Below are 24,232 nucleotides of genomic sequence, written 5' to 3' on the forward strand. Positions count from 1 at the left end.
CGGCATTTTAAACTTCGCCGACGCCATTATCTACCCTCCCCCCTTTGTACTTACCGTTAAACAGTCCAGCAGCCAGTCTCCCTGCTCTGCCACGGTGCCGGCTTGTAATGCTGAGCGCCGGAAATTGACGTCACTTCCGGCGCTCAGCTTTACAAGCCAGCACCGAGACCCAGCTAGAGGGCTCGCAGAGGAGAGAGAGGGGCGCAAAGCGGGTAAGCGAAAACCGCTCGGCGTCCCTCTTTCTCCTCCGCTTCCAAAAAATTTTTTAAAATACCGCGCGGGGCGGCAGAGTGCCGCCCCTTCAAAAGTGCCGCCTGGGGCAATTGCCCCACTCGGCTCCATTGTAGTCTATACCCTACAATGCATGATACTGGATGAGAAGGTACATACACACTAAGGGAAAACACACACACAAGGTTAGATATTTAGGAAATAGTGTATATTGGAGTGTGCTGGCTGATCGGGTAATACAAACAGGACTGGTTTACATAGCAGAACAAAACTCGGAACAGGATACAGGCTGTAGGCAATTCATGGGTTGGAAAGTCTCTCGACAGGGGAATGGAAACACAGATGAAGTCTTTGAAGAATGTTGTGGCTGGATGGCACCTTGGACTCGCATAGGGGACACGCTCCTCGGACTAGGAGACAGGCAGGGCACATGGCAGGTATACACAGTTTTTGCCACTTATCTAGCATATACTAACCATTGTGACTTTCTGGGAGTTACACGTTTTGCACAAATATTTCCTAAATTACGTATATTGGTATACACCAGCAAATGAAGTGGAGAGGGGCCCTTTTAAGATATTGTGGCTAATGGGGGACTTATCAGCCATCTTGACCACCAGTGATTTTGGTTCAGCAAACTATCCTTGAATTGGGTAATTGCAAAGACAAAATGTATGATAAATTATTTCTGATTATCTAGGTTATTACAACATTTTTTATTAGTTCTCCAAAAACAAAATAGCAAATTACAATCAATATTGCAGATAGAAGAAGAAAGAGTCAAAAGCCGGGAATTCCTCCCCTGTCCCACTCCAACATTGTGATTTGTCTTAAGCCACCCAGTCACTCAGTTCCCAATTATGTTTGTGCCAGCCAAATAAGGGTACAACTATGTACCACTTGCACATTAGAGTATGGCTGTTATGTAACTTTAGTAAGCTGCACTTGAGGCCCTATAGCATTGTGGAAGTACCACCCAACTCTGGTAGACATATCAGTGAACACATGGAACAAAATATAAAACAATATATCATATACCATTTTCTTTCTGGACTAGCAAAACTCAGGTCATATGTCTCTGTGGCAACGGTCTAGTCACTTTACTCACAATATTGTGCTTTATCCTCATCCTTTTTAGGTCATGTCTCTTCTGTAATGACATCATCACAATTAGGGCCCAGAGTCATATTATCAGCTGTAAGCCTGATAAAATATGTTGAAATCTGCATGAAGACAAATTTAAATACAGTGTAGCGATGAGTAAAATAATAAGGTTAACGGCATCTCCAATCCATTGTGTGTAAATGAGCTTAGGCTTTCTATAAGATGTGACTTTTCCATTAATATTTAATGATGAACACTTAGGAACACATTTACATGTCTCGAAAGACCAGACATTTAAATGAGCACATAAGTAACCTTTATATTAATACACTTCATACAGTGCAAGGTTTGTAATCAGTTCTTTACCTACTGCGTCTTGAAAAATGGCCTTTAGAAATAGTTCTAGGCTAAAGTGGAGATGGAGTTTAAGCAAGGTTCCATTTACCTTCCATTAGCTGTAGCACAAAAGTTTTATCTGACTCTTGACTCTGACTTCTTGTAATAATAGTGTTCCCAAGTGCCAGAAGGTAATGCAGTAACCCTAGCAAAATGGACAAAATAAAGGGATATTATAATGTCCCTGACACCACTAATATAGAAGAATGCATATTAACCCTTCATAACAGAGGGGTTTACTCCCTAAGTGACCTGAGCGTTTTTGTCATTATAAGGATATCTAAATATCTAAATCTAGAATATCCACGAATCGCCTTTTGCCTGTTTAGTGGAACTATATATTGTTTTTTCAAAGGCAGATAGGACTTTCTCGTGATACCTTCGTATCACGAGAAAGCTCCCTTAAAATGCTCCCTTACGTTCCAACTAGGTTTTTCTTATTTTTGAACTTTGAATTGGTGGCAACAAAGTCTTTTTTAAGTGCATATTGCTAGTGAGAGGGACACACTGTGTTTGGGCACCTATTTTTTTACATTTTTTTGTTTCAATTTTTTGGCCGAACTTCTACTCAGGCATTTTCTGATATTTTTATGTTATTGGCGCCATATTGAATTGGTAAGCAGAAAGTGACACTAGCTCCTGCTTACATGGGAGACTCAAGGCCATCTAATGAGAGCCTAATCTCACATGTACCATCCTAAGGGTCATGAAGGGGTTAAGGTACTTTAATATGCATTCTGCCTAAAACAAAAATAAAGCACTTACTTGACAAGAGGCTGTCCTTCTCCATGGTCTGATTATTCTTACCAATGATTGGTTGTTTAAAGTAGTCAGTCTGTGGGAGTAAATGTCACATACATCTGAATAGACCCTCATTTGCAGTGATTGGCAACCAAGAGCTGGAGTTTACTGGAGAAGAGGATCTTGTGTGCAGGAAGATGTGTTCAGCCTAACACATCTCCTAGACTGCATTTAGCTGGGGATGGGGAAAGGGGCAAATGCATTTGAGGTGATTCTGCAGAATCTGCCTGTCCATTTGAAAAATATATCTTATGCAAATTTAAAGGGACCAAACAGTTATCATGGGTGTATATAATGCTGGAGTGTCCCTTTAAAACATAATTGAAAATACTACCTCGATTACAGAGAACCTTAGTCACATAGATCACCCTTTTATTGTGGTTTATTGCTGAAATTATATCTACCCAATACTTCAGAGAGCTTCTTGATTTTTTGCAATATTTGTGGGTTTTGAGTCAATCTCCCATAATATTTTTATATTACTATTAATATTGTCCCTAGAGGCATACATAGATTCTCACCTCTATAAATGTCCCTGAGGTGATTACTGGACAGATGTGAATAATAACTTACCAGAAATTATTGCTTTGGTAGATGCCTGTGTTATCTTTCATGTGTTTAATGGAATAAAGCATGGAGCAATTTTTTTAATGGACAACCCTAACACGCAAGCATACAGATTGTTTTAACACATTGAATTTCAGACCAGCGTATGGTACACTTTCCAAAATTATGACTTTGTTAAAAGAGAGCTATCATATCTGAAATTAAACCATTCTTGAAGCACTTTGCTTTATATTTTTCTTTCACAAGGTGACTTTGAGGTCTACTCAAGAAACAGCAAGTGCATATGGCATTCAATGCAAGTGGGTGGCAGCAACCTCACCAGAGTAAGACTGCAGTCCAACTAGATATTTACTACTAGACTCGCAGAAAGTAGTATTCGACATGCATACATTTGAGTGATCTGGGTTAACTTTGTAGATGAAAACTTAATTCATTTTATTTTAGAAGATGTCTACTATAATCAAAACCCAAAAAATCAAATTATTAGTATGCCAAGTTCTTAATGCTCTTCTACAAGATAGAGGTCAGATATGCCTCACCCATATCAAGAATAAGTTAATTTGTTGGAGAAATGAGGTTGGGAAGTAACTACTGGATAGAATAAAGTGTTGCGCCTAAAATTGTGAAAAATAGTGAATTACTAATTATTCCAATAAAAGTGCAATATAATAAAAAAACAAATACTTATATTGGTTTCCAGTTTCCGTTCGTTGTGTCAGTATCATGTGTCAATATATAGAAACATAAAAGAAACGAAAAATCATAGTGCTTTCTGCAAATATGTGAGAATCAAATATATCTTTTGTATAGTGTTCCACTCACATGAAAATGAGCAATGAGTTTGCTCTGACTTGTTGGGATGTGTAACGAGGAAATGCCGGCTTCGTTCCCGCCGAACAAGTTACTTTGGAGACGCTCTCCTCAAATGTTTGCGTCGTCCGCACAGCAGCGACCCGGGTTTAGCCGATATAAGAGCAGAAAGGCAGGGAGGTGAAGTATAAATATATATTTAATATTAAAAAAAATGCAGCATGCTTACATTTAAAAAACAAACTGTGGCACGTCTAAGTCTCAGCGTTCCTTTTCAAGGTAAACGATTTGCAGATTTAGCGCGATGACGATAATCCAACATGCAAACGCATTTCACCCAATAGGGCTTCTTCAGTGACGTCATATATACAGTATGTACTAGACTTGGGCTCAATTTTGCCACCTTCTCCCCCTCCAAATGGAAAGAAAACATTGCTTTTCACAGCCTACCAAAAGACAGAAGTGTAATTTCAAATTGTATAGGAACATATAATATATATTTCATATAAGACTGTTTTGTATTTTAGTTCTACTTTCATGTTAATCTAATCTGTCCCATACCAACACACCAGCAAATTTCCCCTGGCCGTTTCTCTGTCTTCTATCCATTTATCAAAGAATATTCCAGAGGGTTGTATGAGTATATTGCATTGTGATATTGATGTGCTGTAATCTAATCCTATGTTGGAGGTGTGGGGTGTGATATGGTATCTAATAATAGCGAAGAAATGTGGGTTCAATTTGGCAGTTGAGCGCAAGTAGGTGTAATATCTAAACAATGTCAGCTTTAAGACTTAAATAGGGTAAAAGGAAGAAAAAAATGTGAGGGAGAGAGGGAGGCAGTGTTCCTGTTTTGCAACCCTGAGTGGTAAGAAGATAAAGTGTCTCCCATTTTGACTCGAATGGGGACCATTAATATGAACCCCTTGGGGCCATAGGTGTACAGGAGTCTATAGATCAACTCTTATTTCAGAATCCCTGCCATCAGGTGTGCACTAGATTTTTCTATGATGTTTTTTTCTTTTTTTCTATTTTTAGGATGACCTCTTTGGGACAAAGATAAGCACTTTAATTATTCCCCACATGGAGGATTTAGATCTAGGGTGGTATGTAGTGTTTTGTTTATGCATTTGGGCTCTCAATATTTTCACACATTACTCCCTCCAACAGGACACATATGGGGGTGCATGCCTCTCCAAAGGGATTGAATTGGACTTAAACCCTAACCCAATGTATGGGGCTGGAATGCCCCCATAAGTTTTTTACAAAGTATTTGTAACTCCTGTGAATCAACAGGATAATGCATCTGTCCATAAAGCTCAAAATCAAGACAATAATGAATTTGTAATAAAAATGGAATATTCTAGTAAAATCCAACTCAAAGCCAAAATTTATTATACAGCAAACTCATATGATAGAGCAAAAAAAATCTCATTAATAAACCAAAAATGCATAGTGATATGTTTATATCTACAAATAGTAGAATGACACACCTTAACCATTTTGTCAGTGCCAACCTGTTCAATCCACTTTAGCAGTGTAAATGTTAACAGCACATGTGAAACATTTACCTTTTTTCCTCTGAGGCACTAGACTCCGTTGGGCCTATATCATCATTGACAGGAAAAAGGTTTATCATTTATGAATGGCTTCAGAGGTTGTGGCAGTAATACTACATCATTATAGTATATTAAACCTTAGTGGCTGCTGGCCACATTAGTTATCGGAGGAACCTGTGCATTTATGAAAATGGTAACATGTTAACTACAAAAGAACATTCTTAAAAAAGGCATAGGGGTTAAAAGATATATTTGATTGATCACCCAATAATAGACAGTCTATTTTTTACGAGGGTTCATTTTTTGTTAAGGATTTTCCATTCCCTTCATAAATATGACAGTGAATTAATGCATGGTTTCTGTGACTGGGTAAGAAAGGCTCAAGGTTCATTGGATTCTGTAGAATACATAATTTAATGTTATTGCTCTCAAATATGCTCCTATTGACCACTGTATTCCTGGACCTGCCTCTATGTTTGATGCTTACTTAGCATGCTTCAGACACTGTTTGCTGGCCTCTATCCTAATTTAAACAATTTAAGGTCTCACAATTCACTGACTACATCCATTTCTACAATTTGCCAAAAATAAATGGTAAGAGTTTTGTGAAGTGAAAGTTGTTATGGGATACATGCAGTTATATAACCTAGATACCTGTGGGTGCAAAACTACAGAGAGTCAGTTTTTGTGCAATTTTTCCAAATGCCATCAGCAGATATTGGTTAATTTGAGCTCCTGATGCACATCATATGACTCTCTCCCTTCCTGCTTCTTTCGCTTCTGCACCCTTGTCTCGCCTGGGGCTACAGGTAGGAACTAGGGTGCTTTCAAGCAGAATGACAACACAGACCTGTATCAAGCCAGGACTAAGGAATCCATAATGACTCCGGAATGATTCGAGCACAGAGACACTGTTACTCAACCTGTTGTGAGAGTTTAAATGGAAGATAGAATAGAATGGAAAAAAATAAGACAGAATGTTAGAGAATGAGGATAAAATGAGCTATTCTTTAATTAATGTAAGCAAATATGAATTGTCTGTCTACAATTATTTTATTATTTGCTTGGGTATCTGGATGTCTGTCTACTTCCACTGTTTATCTATTTTGCCTGCCTAATTTATATGCCCTATGTTTATCCATCCTCCTCTATTTATACCTAATTTATCTAACCTGTCCATGACCATAGTCTAGCATAATCTTTCCATTGATCTACTGTATCTATTCACTTATACAATTCTATTTGTAAAAGAAAATAAATAGAAGTAACAATACAGAAAAAATGTGTCGTAAGAAAAATGAGGATTTGTATCAAAATGTTTCTAAACCCTCATAAAATTGAATGAATAAAAAGAAATTAAAAGTATACCAAGTATACCATCTCGCAGAGAACCACTCATTTGGAGCTCTAGGACGCGAGTAGGCCTCATCCAAGTTTTATTCTTATTACTAATCTTGCTTGCAGAACTGCCAAAGTAGTCCAAATGAGGTTGAATAAACTTTTAGATCTTGCAAGGAGTCTGAATGAAGATTGTGGCTTGCAGAGAGCTTGCAGTGTTTCAGGAATGTTTTTTATATCTTGCAAAGAGCCTAACTTAAAATGGTGGCTTGCAGAGAGCTTGTGGTGTTTCAAGAAAGCTACACAATAAACTTGTGCATTCAGATTCGTTTAAGCTTTATTTTTATAAAAATTTAAATGTTAATATTTGTTCATTAGTTTGACTGCTATAGCAGTGTTCTATCCTTCGCACACATTTTCGGGACAGTTGCCAGTTTATTAGAAAGTGTTAGATTTGATCACACAGGTTCACACAGGCTAAAAGGAGTTATGATTAGCATTGTTTGCAATGTTTACAGGAAATTTGGTTATGTTTCAAACTGGGTACATGTTTGAAACTTCCCAGGAAACAAGGAATCAAGGGCAGAATGCTCAAGAATCTTACCTCAGATCACTCTAAAAATAAAAGTTTAATAATATTTTCAAATATTAAGACCAACTTATATTAGATGAGGAAAAGAAAAAAAAATGCAACGGTTCTGTGGACTTCAAGCTACTGCTGTTGAGAGGCTGTTCCACCTTAAATTTAAGAAGGTTTTACTTATGTCAGGTAAGATCTACTTTACTGAGAGGGTGATAAATAGAAAACAACCTTAAAGCAGAAGTGGTAGATGGATTTAAGCATGGATGGAATAGGCATAGGAGTCCTGAATTTAAGACCAATTTATGCTTGATCCTTTACAGATAAAATAGAAGGCCTAGATAGACTGAATTGGTCTTTTCTGTAAAATTGTTTTATGTTTCTATACAAAAAAAAAGGAAAAATGTTAGAAATGTTAAACATACACTTTATGGACAGGGAAACAAATCTTAATACATCTTAGGTCATTTTTTTTTATAACAGAGCAAATGGCAATTAACCTTTTCAGTGCCTATAAGGAAAGTTCTGCATTATTTAACCTCTACAGACAAGAAATGTTTATTTCACTAATTTAGGGTAGCTTCTATTGCAGGCACTGTGTTCACTACATGCTCCTTTCCCTGACTTTTTGTTCTTGAGGCTTCACACTCTCACATACTGATGCGCTCCACTCTTTTGCTCCCCTCCTCTTCCATCTCTCCTGTCAATTATTTTCCCTGTTGGCACACACTGTGTCAGTAAAGTCTCTGCAACTGCAGAGACCAGAAGTTGTATACGCGTATTGCGTAGATGTCCCCCGCCGGCCCCGCAAGACACCTGGGAGTCTGCTCTGGTAAGTCTTGGGGGCAGAGGTAAAACGCATAATGCGGACATTCACCGGCTGCCGGCAAGCACATCGTGCAGACGTGCCGGCAGCAAAGGTTGTTTACACGCATCGCCGCTGCCGGTGAACGTCTGCGTGGGAAGTGCCGACAGGGGAGGCTGTCTGAGCGTATCAGAGAGTAGGATGTAGGTCCCCTGCACCGCTGCGGGGGATCTGTATCCTAACCCTGCTGCCTGCCCGGCACCCCGGAACTGCATGTCCTGTTCGTCGGGTGCTAGACCCCGAATATAGGCCGCACCCCCACTTTAAAGACTTAAAGTGGGGGGAAAAAATGCGGCCTATATTCGGTCAAATACGGTATTTTTTTTTGTGACTGATTTGTTAAATGGTTGAAATATATATATATATATATATATATATAGATATATAGATATATATACGGTATATATATATATATATATAAGTTAATATGATGAAATTCTGGTATCTATTTATTGTATCTTAAAGGTTTTGGCTAATTCAGAATGTATATTTATGATATTATTTGCCTTCTATGTTATATGTTTAAACTTGGCAATATAGGTTTTTATTTATGTTGTTATATTAACTTGCACTGTACAAGAGTTACAGAGACGTTACGGTTGACTAACATCATTTTGGTAATAAATAAATGCTATTTTCTGAAAATGCCAGGGATACCCTCTTGATAAGGTGCTGTTGATTATGAAATATAGAGTATGTTTTTTTTTTTTTTACCTGTGACTCATCTTTATAAAATGTCTGGTTTGTAACCCAGACTGCTTCAGAGTAAGTACAAAAACTGCGAAATGCATCAAGCGTTAAGTCTGGTCCTGTGAGGTTCTCAAATTTCTTTTGTTTGTATTGTCTAAGGACATGAATAAAAGAACATTTTGATTTTATATGGACAGTGAGTCATTTTCCTCTATTTGGAAGTTGTAGCTGGTGTTTTCAGTTATGTTTTCGATTTGTTCTATGGGACTTTGAGACCTGTCCTAATATGCCTAATATATTTATATAACATAGTAGTAGTATGATCTTTCTTAAAATACCACCAACAATTTTAGTATGATCTTTCTTAAAATACCACCAACAATTTTCACACTATATACACTATATAGGGGGATGGCAGAACTCATTGGATGTTTACATTGGATGTTTTTGTTAAAGTTGTAGCGGGTCAAGAAAGGAATTAGAGGAGGAGAGGTTATTTAAGCGATTACACACAATCTTTTCAGTTTGGAGTTAAAAGAAAGGAGAGTAGGGGGAGTAGAGGGAGTAGGCGATAGTTAATCAGACAGGTGGGATGTAAGGAAGGATTTTTTAGAATGGGTGTGATTAGAGCAAGCTTAAAGGTTGTGGGTACAGCTCTAGAGGAGAGGGAGATAGTAAATAGGTGGATGGACAAAAGTGGAGAGAGACTTTGAAAAGTGTGATGGGTCAAAGGGACAAATTGCTAGGTTACAGGAAGAAAGGAGAGTGGCTTTAGTTGTAGGCGAAAAACCAGTTAGTATGGGATGAGTAGGGGGAGTGATGGTGGTTGGTTTAGTAGGAGGTTGCACAGAAAAAAAGGTATCCCCTGTGTTATAAATATAAAAAACGTGTTTGTATTTTATGAATCTTACTGTAATTATTGAATAACATTTACTGTATGAATATATATATATACACTGTTATGCTATCAATAACCACTATCGAGTGTAAAGTCAGAGTCCACACTCCTTGTTTTCTGCAATTAACAATATTTATTAAGAGAGGCTAAACAAATTAACAATACATATACAAATTACTATAAGTTAGTATATGCTGTTACCAAACTAACTATTCATTGATTGAATGGAAATAACAAAGAAACAGCAGGATAAGCCTGTAAACACGTGATACAATTACCACTCCCATGTGATCATCTCCACGCAGACTCAGAGAGAGAGAGAGAGAGAGAGTTGGCAGGACTTTATAAGCACAATAAGTCCTCCTTCTGCTGGACACTCCCCTGGTAACCTATCTTCTCCAGTGACCCTTAGAGACCAAGGTGATAGAAAAGGGAAAGGACATTGCACTGGGGGAGGGAGTGGAAGGTGACCATATGTCCTAACTGATTTGCCATGTGCTCTGCAGAGAAGAATCTCCATTAATGTTTCAGACCATTTTAAGGTCATGTATAGAGAGGCTTTGCCCATTGGATCTCTGCATCATAACACCATTACACTTCATTGGCATACAGTTGGTTGTCAATCATGCCTTCCTTTTTACATCCCTCCTTTTGACAATGAAGTGGATGAGACTCCTGGACTCTATAAAACCCACTGGAGACAAGAGGGATAGCGTACCTCGCAGTGTATCTACTATGTATGCATGCCCAGCCCGCTATTTACAGAGTTCTTTCCATTTGCATTCCATAATGGAGGTGATATACTCTGGCAATCAATGACTTCAGGTAACAACACATACAAACTTGAATAACAATACATACTACAGAAACACACAATACAATAATAAATGGATGTATGAATAAGTTCCCCAGAGCAGTACCCCATGTTGATTAGAGAAAGTATTAGCTAACTTTTGCCACCAAGTTGTACTAGGAGTGTCAGTTAACAACTGTAGTGCTGCTGTCATACTGGCTATGTCTACTGCATTCACTAACCCAACCCAGTTCCTACACCTCCCAGAACTGTGTCCACAACCCCTCTTCTATATCTATTTTTACCCCTTTCTGCCCACCTTATTAAAGCTCTTTCCATAGTACAGGTAATTCTGGAACAATTTTGAAAATGTGTAGAAATTTAAAATGTGTAGACACTAACCAGTCAGTTTTACATCCCTACCACTTAAAACTACAGTAAATTTTTCCCAAACTGACCCTTTACATTCCCAATCATCTTAATTGCCCTGGTTATCTACCCCAAATCCCAAAATATTATTATTTATTATTTCCCCAAAAATTTCAACAACACCCCCACCCCCACTGAGTATTACATATAAACACATATCATATACATTGTCACCACTCCATATTTTAGTACATCCTTCTATTCCATTGGCGTAATTCCCTCTGCGGTCTCGAGAGGGCGGAGTGATGCCCAGATCAGTCCAAGAGCTGTTTCCAGTATAATTGCCTTCAGGATGTTGGTCAAATGAGTTTGTGTTAAGTTCAAGTATTGGAAGATTCATTTTTGGTATCTGTATAACTTCCATTATGTTGCTGAGTGGATGGAGTTGCATTCAGTTCCAATAGGGAATTATTATCGGATTCACATGTCCTGAATTGTTTAAGGAAATGCAACATGACCGGAAAGATGTTGAGCTTCATTCTTCTTAGAATATTATTTCACTTTGTCATACTTCGGGCACCTAAAAAGATCAAGCAGAAGCATCAATCCTTAGCAGTTAACTCTGTATCTGGAGCACAAGTCACTTTATATAATTTACACTGATCTACATGCACCCACTTATATCCAGGCTGCCTTCTGGCCTTTTTGGGGTTAGACCTCTGTACATGTAGAACTGTTGTGCCCAGTGTGTCTCGAATTACATAGGGCCCTTCCCAATTTGCATCCCAGGGAGAATTTTTCTGAAAATTTTTAATCATTACTAACCCCCCCTTCTCAAACAGAGTTTGAGGTGTGCATAAAATTTTGCAATCTGTTGGGGCCATATTGGAGGCAGCAAAGTGAAGCAATGAGTTTAATTGCTCCTGAATTTGGGAGAGATACTGGTCTCTAGATACAGATTCTCTCAGTGGAGTTGAAAGTTGTGGTTCACCTGGATGGCCTAGTGCCATTTTTCTCCCTGTCATTAATTCATATGGAGAGCACCTAGTGGCATTAGAGGGTGTAGCTCTGATAGCCATGAGTACTGCTGGGAGATGGTTAACCCATGATTTGCCATATTGTACCAGCATTTTAGATAACCTGGACAGAGTATGATTCATTCTTTCCACTATACCGGATGACTGGGGATGATAAGGTATATGAAATCTCTGCTGTATTCCTAATAGAGAACACAGGTTTTGCATATCTCTCCACAAAACATTTTGCAAAGGTCTACCAGCATTCCTTCTGTTCGCATTACATCTGCACCCAGTATAGTACCTTCAGTGTTTTTACTTTGCCAGATCAGTATTTTCTTACTCCACTGAGCACTTAAAGTCAAGGTCACTTGTGGAATAAGAAATGCCTGAGACTGGGAACCACCAAGTCCTACGAGAAATGTATTTTTCGCCCCAGAAGGAGGACTTAATGGTAGATCGGTTAATGTCACTGAAGCTCCTGTATCAATCAGAATCTTAGTGTGATGTCCTGCCATAATACCATGCACGTATGGACGTCCGGAATGGTCCCTTAATGTTTTACAAATAGGAACCATATCGTCCAGTGCTAGTCAATCTGAAAATAAAATTAGAGGAGCCTCATCCCCTGGTTTCAGTTTGTGGTCATTAGTAACCGCTCCTTGTACTGCCATCATTCTCAGAGCCTCCCGTGCCGGACCATACAGATTGGTCCTAGGCAGAGGGTTAGAATGATGTTCCTGACCTGCCTTTTCAGGACTGTTATTTCTTTTCATCTTTACAGATCCTCTTTGATCACTTTCTTTGACAGACCAGGGAGATGGACTAACATGCCATCCCTCAGTCACCCTTTGGTCTCTCTTGGCCTTTCTACATTCTTTCTGTCTATGACCATTTTTATTGCAATAATAACAAATCCCTCTGAAGGGAATCTCAGGTAGAGATTGCTTCCCTTCATTGGTAGTTACAATCGCAACCTTGCTCTGTCCTATGACTCCTTTCCTCATTAAATTCTGCCTGGCCTTCCCTATGATGGTCAATACCCCTTCCAAAGTATCTTTTTCCTCTGCCATCATCTGCACTCCAGGGTCTAAGTAAGTGAATTTTTTTACTAGGTATTGCAGTAGATCAGGAGGGGTTTGATCTGGTGGAATGCGGTGGGTTAGCCGATAGACTTGCTCAAATTTGGAAGCAAAAACCCACGGATCATCTTGTAAATTCACCTTCATCTCAGCAAGTGAATGATCTAAATCTCTGTCTCCTGTTACAAATTTGGAGACAGCTCTAAGTCTGTCTCCCTCTGTACCCCATTTATCATCTTTAAACCAATCTCGGTCTCGATTAATAGGGCCATTTATGGGTGGATTAAATCTACATGCAATGCTGCTTGGGGCCCACATTTTAAGCATCATACATGCCTCTTTAGGAGAGAGCATATATTGTTTAACTGCTGATTCGAAATTGGACATGTTGGAAAGGACATCTGTTTTGCAGTCATATGGGGGAAAGAGGGGCTTTAACTTCATCAGCTGTTTCATCACCTTCTCTCTATCCTGCTGCTGTAGAATTTTAGCAGTTTGCAGGGTGGCAGATGTCCTGCTTTTAACACTAGGTGAAACAGATAAAGGGTCCATAAAATGTGGTATTGCTGGCTTTGTTACAAGAGGGGTTAATACAGGGATACCACCATTATCTAGCTCATCCAGTATACGGTTTCCTATGTTTGTTCCTGGGTTCTCATTCTCTACAATACTTTGTGCCTCTTCTTCTTCTTCTGCACATGTTTCCCCCTGGCTGCATACAGCAACTGGGGTTTGCGTGGCTAAACATGTCCTAAGGGATGATATCAACTCTCCTCTCGCTTCGTAATTGTCCTCTAATGTGTTTACATAATCTCCATTTAATCCACAGGTTGGACAATCACTATATTTACTTGTGTTGTTTATTATGGAGGCCACAGGAGTGTGCCCCACAAGTATACGGTTCAACTGATTCCTCAATAACTTCAGCAACTTCATACAGTTCTGGATTTTCAGTCTATCTTTATTCAGGCACCACTTCTTATTGTCTACTCTGCAATTCTCTTTCTCACATTGCAACCACAAGCTATGCATTTGTTTAAATTCATTTTCATTTTCCATCATTAATGGGTCAAAAGTGCTAGCTTCTGCATACTGTGCTACAATTTCCATTCTTATATATCAAAAAATAAATTATAATTTACTCACACGACTTGTGTCTTCAGACTGCAGGCAATCAAATGGTGTGCACCCCACTTTGAATCCTCGGTCTGGATAAAACGCGATCCTCCAGAAATGATGTCCGGCTTACTAATTGCGTCTCACTCTGGTTGCCTCTTAGGATCTCTCACGTCTTGGCCCGAGACGTATTGCAGAAAACGCTTCCAGCAAATAAAACAAAATCGGTTCAGTTATTTTGTCCCTTTTAGCTCACTTGTATCTGGAGAAAACTGGATTGTCCCCTCTTGCAAGTGAGCAAAAAGTGGTAAAAAAATAATTACCTGGCTCGCCAAATGTTATAAATATAAAAACGTGTTTGTATTTTATGAATCTTACTGTAATTATTGAATAACATTTACTGTATGAATATATATATATACACTGTTATGCTATCAATAACCACTATCGAGTGTAAAGTCAGAGTCCACACTCCTTGTTTTCTGCAATTAACAATATTTATTAAGAGAGGCTAAACAAATTAACAATACATATACAAATTACTATAAGTTAGTATATGCTGTTACCAAACTAACTATTCATTGATTGAATGGAAATAACAAAGAAACAGCAGGATAAGCCTGTAAACACGTGATACAATTACCACTCCCATGTGATCATCTCCACGCAGACTCAGAGAGAGAGAGAGAGAGAGAGTTGGCAGGACTTTATAAGCACAATAAGTCCTCCTTCTGCTGGACACTCCCCTGGTAACCTATCTTCTCCAGTGACCCTTAGAGACCAAGGTGATAGAAAAGGGAAAGGACATTGCACTGGGGGAGGGAGTGGAAGGTGACCATATGTCCTAACTGATTTGCCATGTGCTCTGCAGAGAAGAATCTCCATTAATGTTTCAGACCATTTTAAGGTCATGTATAGAGAGGCTTTGCCCATTGGATCTCTGCATCATAACACCATTACACTTCATTGGCATACAGTTGGTTGTCAATCATGCCTTCCTTTTTACACCCTGATAATTTTGATCTTGTTCTTGAAGTGGGTGACAAGGTCTTGGACAGTGAGAGAGGTTTGTGGTGTGGGGTATGGAAGGACAGAGAAGGGTGTGGAAGGTGGAAAAAAAGTGGCATGGGTTTGTAGATAGGGAGGATATCCGAGTGGAGAATTGTTTAGCAAGAGAGCGAATAGCGTTGTAGGAGTGTGCCATTCATTTGTAGTGAGTAAAGTCTTTGTTGGTTAGGATCTTACAAAGTAGCATTGCATGCTTTTAGTATGCCATGGTTGATGTTTAAGTTGTTGGGGGTTATGCTAACAAGAAATAAATAGAAACAAAAGGGACTGCTGCATCTGGACAGGTAAAGGTTATAAGGAAGGTAGGACAGGTTCCGGTGACGCTGATAGTTGGGGAAGGTCATAATCTGGAAATGGACTATGAATATGAGGAGAACACTGCAACGTTGTATTGTTAGGAGTAAGTATTGGAGAAAAGGTTAGAAGGTGGTGGTCAGAGAAAGGGAAGGGAAAGATAGAGAAATCTGAGAGGAAGCTTCATCTTGTAAAAACAAGATCAATTGGGTGTCCCTGAGTGTGTGTATGAGAGGGAATTAGTCCACTAGGAAAGGCCAAAGGAGGAGGTTAGGGAGACGAGTTTGGAGCTGGTGGGTTGAGATGTCAAAAGGAAAAGAAGAAAAAGGAATCAATATTGCATTAAGTTATTCTGTTTTTCATTTAAAGTAGGTTGAGTGCTAATAAAATACAACTCCCATGTTCTTGTCAATGGTTGGATACCAGTTTTAAAGCACCTTCGTAAGGCCAAATTCCCAGCAATCTGTTTAACAACTGAGACAGCTCTCCAAATGTCTGCAAAATTGAACAGAAAGGCCAAAACCTTCTTAATCATTAACAGTTCAACACACTGTTTTACTGTTAAGGATCTATATCAGCTTCAGTAGGAATACCATTAAATTCTTATATATAAAGACAGACGTTTGCAAAAGACCACTGGCAATAATCAGTCCCAGGTCACCTCAGACAACTGGTTCTGGTTAGAATCATCTAACAGTTGCCAGTAGGACCTGCTGAGCCCTCCACCTCGGGCAACAGTAGTGCAGAGCTGTGTTTGGGCACATAATAGCTATGTGCATATTAAAATTGCTTCATTTATCTATAACAGGAAAATATTATTAACTCTCTCTGTCAGAAAAGTAATTATCCACGATACAGACAAAGTAAAGTGATGCCATGTATTACTGGTCCCTCTGGGATTGAAATGGTTATTAGCAGAATAGCAGGCATAAGTATCTCCACAGTCCTTCCTTCATAGACATCAGAATGGGGTATTTTTTCAACTCTGGTCTAATCATGTGGCATACAATGAGAGAGGGACCTAATTAAAAATGAAATTAAGATACCGTCTCATAAAAATACTGAATAAAGTTTATCTGATTCTAATTCATGTGGGGGAGAAAAACTTTATCATCTATCTGGCCTCTGCCAGCTGTGGAAAATACAGAATAAATTACTCTAAATAACCTATATTTTCCCAGTAACACCTAAATATTTTCTTGTGGACGTTTCATTAGTCTTCCACATACAGAAAAATAAAGAAAATAAAATTATGCTTGTATCTAAATGAACAAACTGCTTTATTTTAAATTTGTAGGACAAGGCCTGCTGTTGAGTCATAAATGGTGTTTAAATGGCATAGGTTTTTTTATTTTATTTATCGTATTGAACATAACAACATTTTATAGGTAGTAAAATCAAATCAGTGGTGTGATTTTGTAGGAAACCCACCTTACTAATTAGACTGCGGTTTGTATTTGATATTTATTCTTTGAAAGTCGCATGTTGTAAAATTGGTAAAGGAAACTTTTTCATAGTGGAGCAAATTGTCTAGCTCATATATTAACCAATATTAAGTTGACTGCACAACTACACTATATGGACAAAGATACTGGAACACCTGACCTTTAAACTTGCAGGGACTTTTAAGACTTTTAAGTGTATTCTAAATACATAGAAGTTATTATGTAGTTGTCCCCCCCTTTGCAGCTATAACAGCTTCCACTCTTCTAGCAAGGCTTTCCACAAGATTTTGGAGCGTTTCCCAGGATATATCCCAAGGACTAAAAATGGGGGTATTTGGTTCTGTGCTGATCTCTGCCAAGTTACTTTGTCATTAACCTTCCATTGCTTTTTTTTCTTTGCCAGCGTAAATTACTAACATGACCCTCTGGATTTAATGTAAGCTAGTTTTATTTTAAAATTACTTATTGTGTGATTTTATCTCAGTCAGGCCATGTTAATTAATGTTGCATGTGGGGAAGTTCTCAGTCTGTAGACAATAACCACTAATAGAGATACTGTAAAGTAACGCTCCCACACCTTCTACCTCTACAAAAAGATCACTATCTCCTTTTGTGACGGGCACGCCTTGTACCCCGACTGGGTACACCCGTCGGTTCTATGATGCTTCCTGCCAGGACCGAATTGGTTAACCGCTTCCAGCAGTAGCAGACACTAGCAAGGAAGGGTTCAGGAACTGGTCCAGTGTCTTTAACTTCGAGGCACTGCAGCTCGCTGAGGCGTAGCCAAATACATTGCTGTAATTGTCCTAAAAAGGACAATGAGTGATCCAGCGAACCCCTGAAGCATTAGACGAGACAAATGTCCATGGAAGTAACACACTTTATTGGGGAAATACACAAGCTTATATACAGGTTAGGTGAGAAAAAGACCATAAATCATGTCCACATCTTCCCGCCCTGCCCAGACAGTCGGCGCCTCGCTTAGGCCACTGAGCCCCACAATGTCTGTAGAACTTTAACCGTCGTTCTCGGTTTATCTCCATGTAAGCACGCTGTGGCAAGGCTCAAGGGGTGTCTGGGCTACGAGTGGCCAAAGTCCGTGGGCAGGGCATGTGGCACATGGATAGGGTAGGATGGGAGGGAGAATAAAGCACAAACGATAACCACCACATATATATAGAGAGAGGAAATACACAAATCACACATTAATTGATATAAGCAGCACTTATTAACCTCAGATGGTCATAATAACTACTATCGACAACACTTATTAACCCCGGGCCGTAAGACCTTTGTTCTGGAAGTAATGGTAATGCAGCTAGAGAATATCTGTGTTGGGAAAGGTGGTAATAATATTTGGGTTAGGGTTAGGGTTGATATAATATGCTCATTACTCACTGAACAAAATTAGCCACATAATTTGATGGAGTGGTAGATCACTCATACTTGAATCTACATGTTAGGTTCTAGTGTAAACCAAGTATTAGCTTTTGTCCAGAATGAATGACTACCCATCAAGCCATTCCAAGAGGTTTCAACCCCACTGGAGTTTTTTCCTCTCCTGGATGCAAGAGCATAAGTCTTTCTGCAATCCAGAGGCATGTTGTGGCCACTTCTTCCAGGTTACTGGAAGAAGTAGCTAAAATAAATGTAAAACTATATATATATATATATATATATATATATATATATATATATATATATATATATATATATATATATAACCCATTTGGTTCATATCTTATGTTAAATTTAAACTTTATTTCAACCAGTACCTCTCGTTATTTTGTCAGTCAGTTTGTCCAAGTGGAAGAATGCTCAGTTCAACATCAGCAGCCAACTGGTAGGAATATAGATTGTAAGCTCATTTGAGCAGGGCCCTCCTCACCTGCTGTCTCTGTAAGTCAATTTGTTCCTACCAGCCAACTGCACTCACACTCCTATCATGCCCAGGTTCTAGTTTGTACTGACTGCTTGGGCATGATAGGAGTGTGATTGCCATTAGCAATTTTTTAAATATATATATATATATATATATATATATATATATATATATGTATATAGTGTTATTTAATTTTTCTGTCCAGTTTTGGTGTGTTACCTACTTTTATTAAAAGTGTGGTTGGACCAAAATTGGACAAAAAATCAACAACAAAAAAATCAACAATACTATATATATATATATATATATATATATATATATATATATATATAATGGCTAACAGCAATCAAACTCCTATCATGCCCAGGCAGCCAGTACATGCTAGAACCTGGGCATGATAGAAATGTGATTACAGCCTCCCTATGCCATGCTACCCCCCACACACACACTAAGACATCCATGCTATCACACACACTCATTCACAAACATTCATTCACAAACATTCAGCATAACCTACAGCATAACACCCATCACTCTCACACTTACTTATCAGGGCCGGACCGGCCCACCGGGATACCGGGAAATTTCCCGGTGGGCCGGGTCGGGAGGCCGGCAGACTAACATTCAAAACAGCCGCTGAGCGTCTGTGAGCTGGATTGAAAGCGGCCATCGTGCGGCAGCCGGCCCGCCTCCTCCAGCCGCCGGCACCTAATGAAGTTAAAGAGGCCAGGGTGCACACACCGCTGCCCAATGCCCGTGCCTCAGCAGAAGAGATGAGGCATGGCCATTGGGCGGCGAGGTGCGGGCACGCCGGCCCCTTTAACTTCATGAACGCCGGCCTCCACATGCTGCTCCCACCAGACACCAGGGAGTCAGAAGCAGTGGTAAGTCTCGGGGGGGATGTTATAGGAGGGGCATACAGCTTTTCTGGAGGCAGAGTGCCCCATGATATGACTTTTAACCCCCTTTATGCCACTCTGCCTCCAGAAATGCCTTTTAACCCCCTATGTGCCACGGGGAACAGGGCATGTCAAGACCCCGCGACCTGTAGCATTCAGGTCTTGACCCGGAGAACGGGAGGAGCAGCACTCACCCAGCAATCTCCGTGTGAGAGTTCCCAGGTATGGTATAAGAATTTGACCGCGAGATAAACTATATGGGGCTGGTCTCCAAATTTTTCCAGGGCTGCTTTTCATTCCCAGTCCGGCCCTATTACTAATCCCCTCTCACTGAATGTTTTTATTCCTTTTCTCGGTCACTGTCACTTTCCCTCCTCCTCTTGGCTCTTCTTCTGTGTCCTGTCCTTCCAGTGCAGAAGACGGTGGGCGTGGCTTCAGTGTTGTGCGCCGGGATATGACAGCAAATCCCGACGTACAGCATCAGTTGCTGCGCGCGTCGCAAGGGCGCAGGATCTGCATTAACAGACCTCCCACTAAATATTTTCGCTTACAGACCCTCAACATGTGTGTGAGAATCTGTTTATATATTTGTATGCAAATGTTTTGGTATGTACAGTTAACAGTATGAAGTAACTATGAAATGTTTAGAGAGTTTACAGCTCTGCTAGGTTCTTCTAGAAATCAAGAGCTGCTGGTGTATACTGCCTAATGATCAATGGATGTTGTTCATTATGATAAGTTTATGTACACTTTGCAATTGTTATTTTTCCATTCTGCTTAATATAAGCCTTTATTACAAATCTCTATTTTATACTAAAATAGTGTATGAAGCTAACACAAGTTTTTGTTTGTTGTACTCCATTGACAAGTAAACAGACCCTGAAATCTTCCTGTTCATGAGGGACACCACAAAAATGTTACTTTAACAATCATTCTCGTAAGCAATCTGGAAGAACAGCTCAAGGGGATTAAATGTTTAGAGATGAGTTAGGGGTGGTATCTCAAGATAAAATGCTGACACTGTGATTATGTCCTTCTATGCATAGTGAGGAAAGCGTTACCATTAATGACCTAATTCAGCATCTGGTACCTAACGTTTGAAACTAAAAGGCAATTAGGTTACAGTGTCCTTCAGAGTTGGTCGCCCCTCAGGCTATAAATTCTGCAACCCTTTTACAAATATGAAGACTTGCAAGTCTGTTAGGCAAATTCACATGATACAGATTGTGTTCCAGGGTCTATTAGTCACTAGCTTAAAGCAGTTGACTGCAGCAAGACTCCACCATTCCATCACTCTAAGTGCTCAGCACGGGATTTCCCCGGTACAAGTCATGAAGCTTGGCACAGATTGTACTTTCATTGTGTATAGATTCCTGGCTCATCACTTGGTTTCCCAGGAATATGAAGCAACAGTGACTGACAAAGTAAGGGAGAATATTTACACCATTGTTGGGTTTCAAAAACATCTTGGACTAAAGCCCATTAGTGGTCAAGTCTTTGTCCTGGAGATAGCTTGTGCCTCTTACATTCCATTTTGGTCTGCCCATAGAAACACTTGTGTGAGCATCCTCTAACCACTCACTTGGGACTGCTGATAAATGGGACTAATATACATATGAACTGGTTCAATTTATTTATTTGCCGTATTTGCTCAATTTATAAGACAAGGTTTTTTTTCAGAGAAAAATAACCATCGTCTTATATTTGAGGTTGTCTTGTAATCAGACCTCAAATAAAGGTCTGACTACAAGACTAAGATCCAGATCCCCCGCAGGGAACCTGGATCCTCCTCTCTGGTAGCCGGTGGAGGTCTGTGCAATATGCACAGACAACCTCCGTTGCTGCCGGCACTTCTCCCGGGGCTTCTATGACGCTCCGCCGGCATCACATGACCTTCCGTACTTATTCATATAAGCCTCGGCGGAAGTGCTGGCAGTAGCAGCGGAGGTTGTCCTAGGTTGTCCTAGGTTGTTACTAGGGAAGCACTGGTAAGTTGGGGAGGGTATGAGTGGCATATGGGGGGTATAAGGGCTTTCTGGAAGCAGAGTGGGATATAGGTGGTTAAAAAGAATATCAGGGAAGCAGAGTGACATATAGGAGTTTAAAAGGAATATCAGGAAGGCAGGGTTGCATATAGGAGTTAGAAGGAAAATTAGGGAGGCAGAGTGGCATATAGTGTGTTAAAAGGATTATCAGGGAGGCAGCGTGGCATATAGGAGGGTAAAAGGAATATCAAGGAGGCAGAGTGGCATATGGGGGGTTAAAAGAAATATGATGGAGGCAGAGTGGCATATAAGGGGGAAAAGGCATATTTTGGGGGCAGAGTGGCAAATAGGGGTTATAAGGCATATCTGGGGAGCAGAGTGGCATATAGGGGTATAAGGCATTTCTGGGAGGCAGAGTGGCAAATAGGGGGTCAAAAGGCATATCTGGGAGGCAGAGTGGCATATAGTGGGTATAAGGCATTTCTGGGGGCAGAGTGGCATATAAGAGGGTATAAGGCATATCTGGGGGGCAAAGTGGCATATAAGGGGTATAAGGTATTCCTGGGGGGTAGAGTGGCACATAAGGGGGCAGGTTGGCAAATAAAAGTAAATAAAAACAAAACTTTTCTCATAATTTTTTTTTAAATATGAAAAAATAGTTTACATGTGTCACGTACAAGTAGTTGGAGACACCGAGGTCAGGTAGGACTCCAGGACAGAACAAGTTCAAATAAGCCGAGGTCAGGATTCCAGAGAGCAGGATAAACGTAGCCGAGGTCAGGATTCAACGTAGTCAGGCGAGCCAAGGTCAAAACACGGGAAAACAGTAATGAAAACGCTATCTGGGCACTAGCACAAGGCATAGACAACCATTAGAAGGCAATGTATGGCTGAACTGAGGAGGTTTAAATAGGAAACCGCAGGGGAAGTTCGAATCTCCCACCAAACCGTCATGACATCACTTCCGGGTGTCCGGGAATCGCAGCCATCATGAGTGTGGCGTAATCTCCCTTCATACAGACCTGCATACAGACCGGGAGTTCGCCACTAGAGGGCGCACAAGCGCTGAAGCAGGACGCCTTGCAGCAGGAGGTCTGCCTCTTCTGCGCGGCACTTCAGAGGATGGCAGCGGACGTGGCTGTGCGTTGGAGGGGGGTCTCCCTCTCCTTCGTAGCGGCTGCTGCGTAGGTTGCCGTGCGTTGGAGGGGGTCTCCCTCTCCTTCGTGGCGGCTGCTGCGGAGGTGGCCGTGCGTTGGAGGGGGGTCTCCCTTTCCTTCGTAGCGGCTGCTGTGGAGGTGGCCGTGCGTTGGAGGGTGGTCTCCCTCTCCTACGAGGCGGCTGTTGCCGCAGCGTGGGAACCGAGGACAGGTGAGTAACAACATGTGAATTAATACTTACTAGTAAACTTTTTTCTTATAGGGTAGTCTTATATTCAGGGGTTTTCTTTTTTTCCTCAATTAATATTCAAATTTGGGGGGTTAGGACTCGATAGGGTGACTATCCCTTTAAAACAGAAACAATTTTTTCTAAACAGGTTGCATCCTTTGATTTCCAAGGAGGTGGACAGTTATAGACAACCCCTCCCCTCCCACTGCACACCTGGGGACTTAGAGGTAGAGGGGTGTAGCTTGGCATTATTTTTAATTTTTCTCACTACCTTGTTGTCATTGTGCAGGGACCCTTCAAGGCCCTGAACCTAGCATAGCACAAATGGAGTCTCTAATTGAAGATAGCTGTCTGCCATCTTAGTTTACCACTTGGGTACCATCCAACAAAAGTCAGAACCTCGTTGAAAGTCTAAGTCTTTAGACACAGGAGACTGTAGGTGGATGTTGACCTGAAAAAGGAGACTAATACACAGCAGTAGCCTGAGATGGGATCAAATTGCAGACAGCAGGAGATGGGACATATGTGTAAGAAATTATGACCCTCTTACAGGGTTATTCTTTTAGGGAATGTGTGACAGATAAAGAACAAATACAAGCGTATAGAAAAATGTATATTGAAATTTCATTAGGTCACTGTTACAGGTTATACAACATATAACATACAGAAAACATTTGATAATAATACAAAACAAAAGGGATACTTAAGCACATTCTTGGGAAACCTCTCTCAGCTCACAGGCTTCTTCTGGACGCCATCTTGCGCAGCTTCGTTCTGAGTCTCTTGACCCAGAACACTTCTGTTCACTGCGCTCTCTTTTCTTAGACTCTTCTGACAATTGCAGTCCCTAACTAGTCATTCCAGAATTCCTTTTACCTCCCAGAAAGTGGTTCACCCAACCCCTCTTTCTAGAGATTTCCTGTATGACCCAATTGTGGAGGAGATAGACAGTCTATGTGAAGATACACACATCTATGTTAAAATACATCTCTTGCTTCATGTGTCTGACCCCTGGGGGTATCCCATCTCTGTTTGAGCTTTTGTTCCAAACCCTTTGT

General features: G+C 40.2%; 1 protein-coding gene across 1 annotated transcript; it reads right to left on the bottom strand.

Annotated features, from left to right (window-relative positions):
- Positions 1–12,610: 12,610 nt before the first annotated feature.
- LOC128473697 (posterior protein-like) lies at positions 12,611–14,209 on the bottom strand. The gene has a single exon (XM_053455951.1). The coding sequence runs from the start codon at positions 14,207–14,209 to the stop codon at positions 12,611–12,613; it is 1,599 nt and encodes a 532-aa protein (XP_053311926.1).
- Between the last annotated feature and the right edge of the window lie 10,023 nt (positions 14,210–24,232).

Source organism: Spea bombifrons, chromosome 2 (genome assembly GCF_027358695.1).
Source record: "Spea bombifrons isolate aSpeBom1 chromosome 2, aSpeBom1.2.pri, whole genome shotgun sequence".
In the NCBI taxonomy this organism is placed as follows: Eukaryota; Metazoa; Chordata; class Amphibia; order Anura; family Pelobatidae; genus Spea; species Spea bombifrons.

What these genes read in the sequence shown, in the direction of transcription:
- LOC128473697 (XM_053455951.1), bottom strand. Translation starts at nt 14,209, where the DNA reads ATGGAAATTGTAGCACAGTATGCAGAAGCTAGCACTTTTGACCCATTA.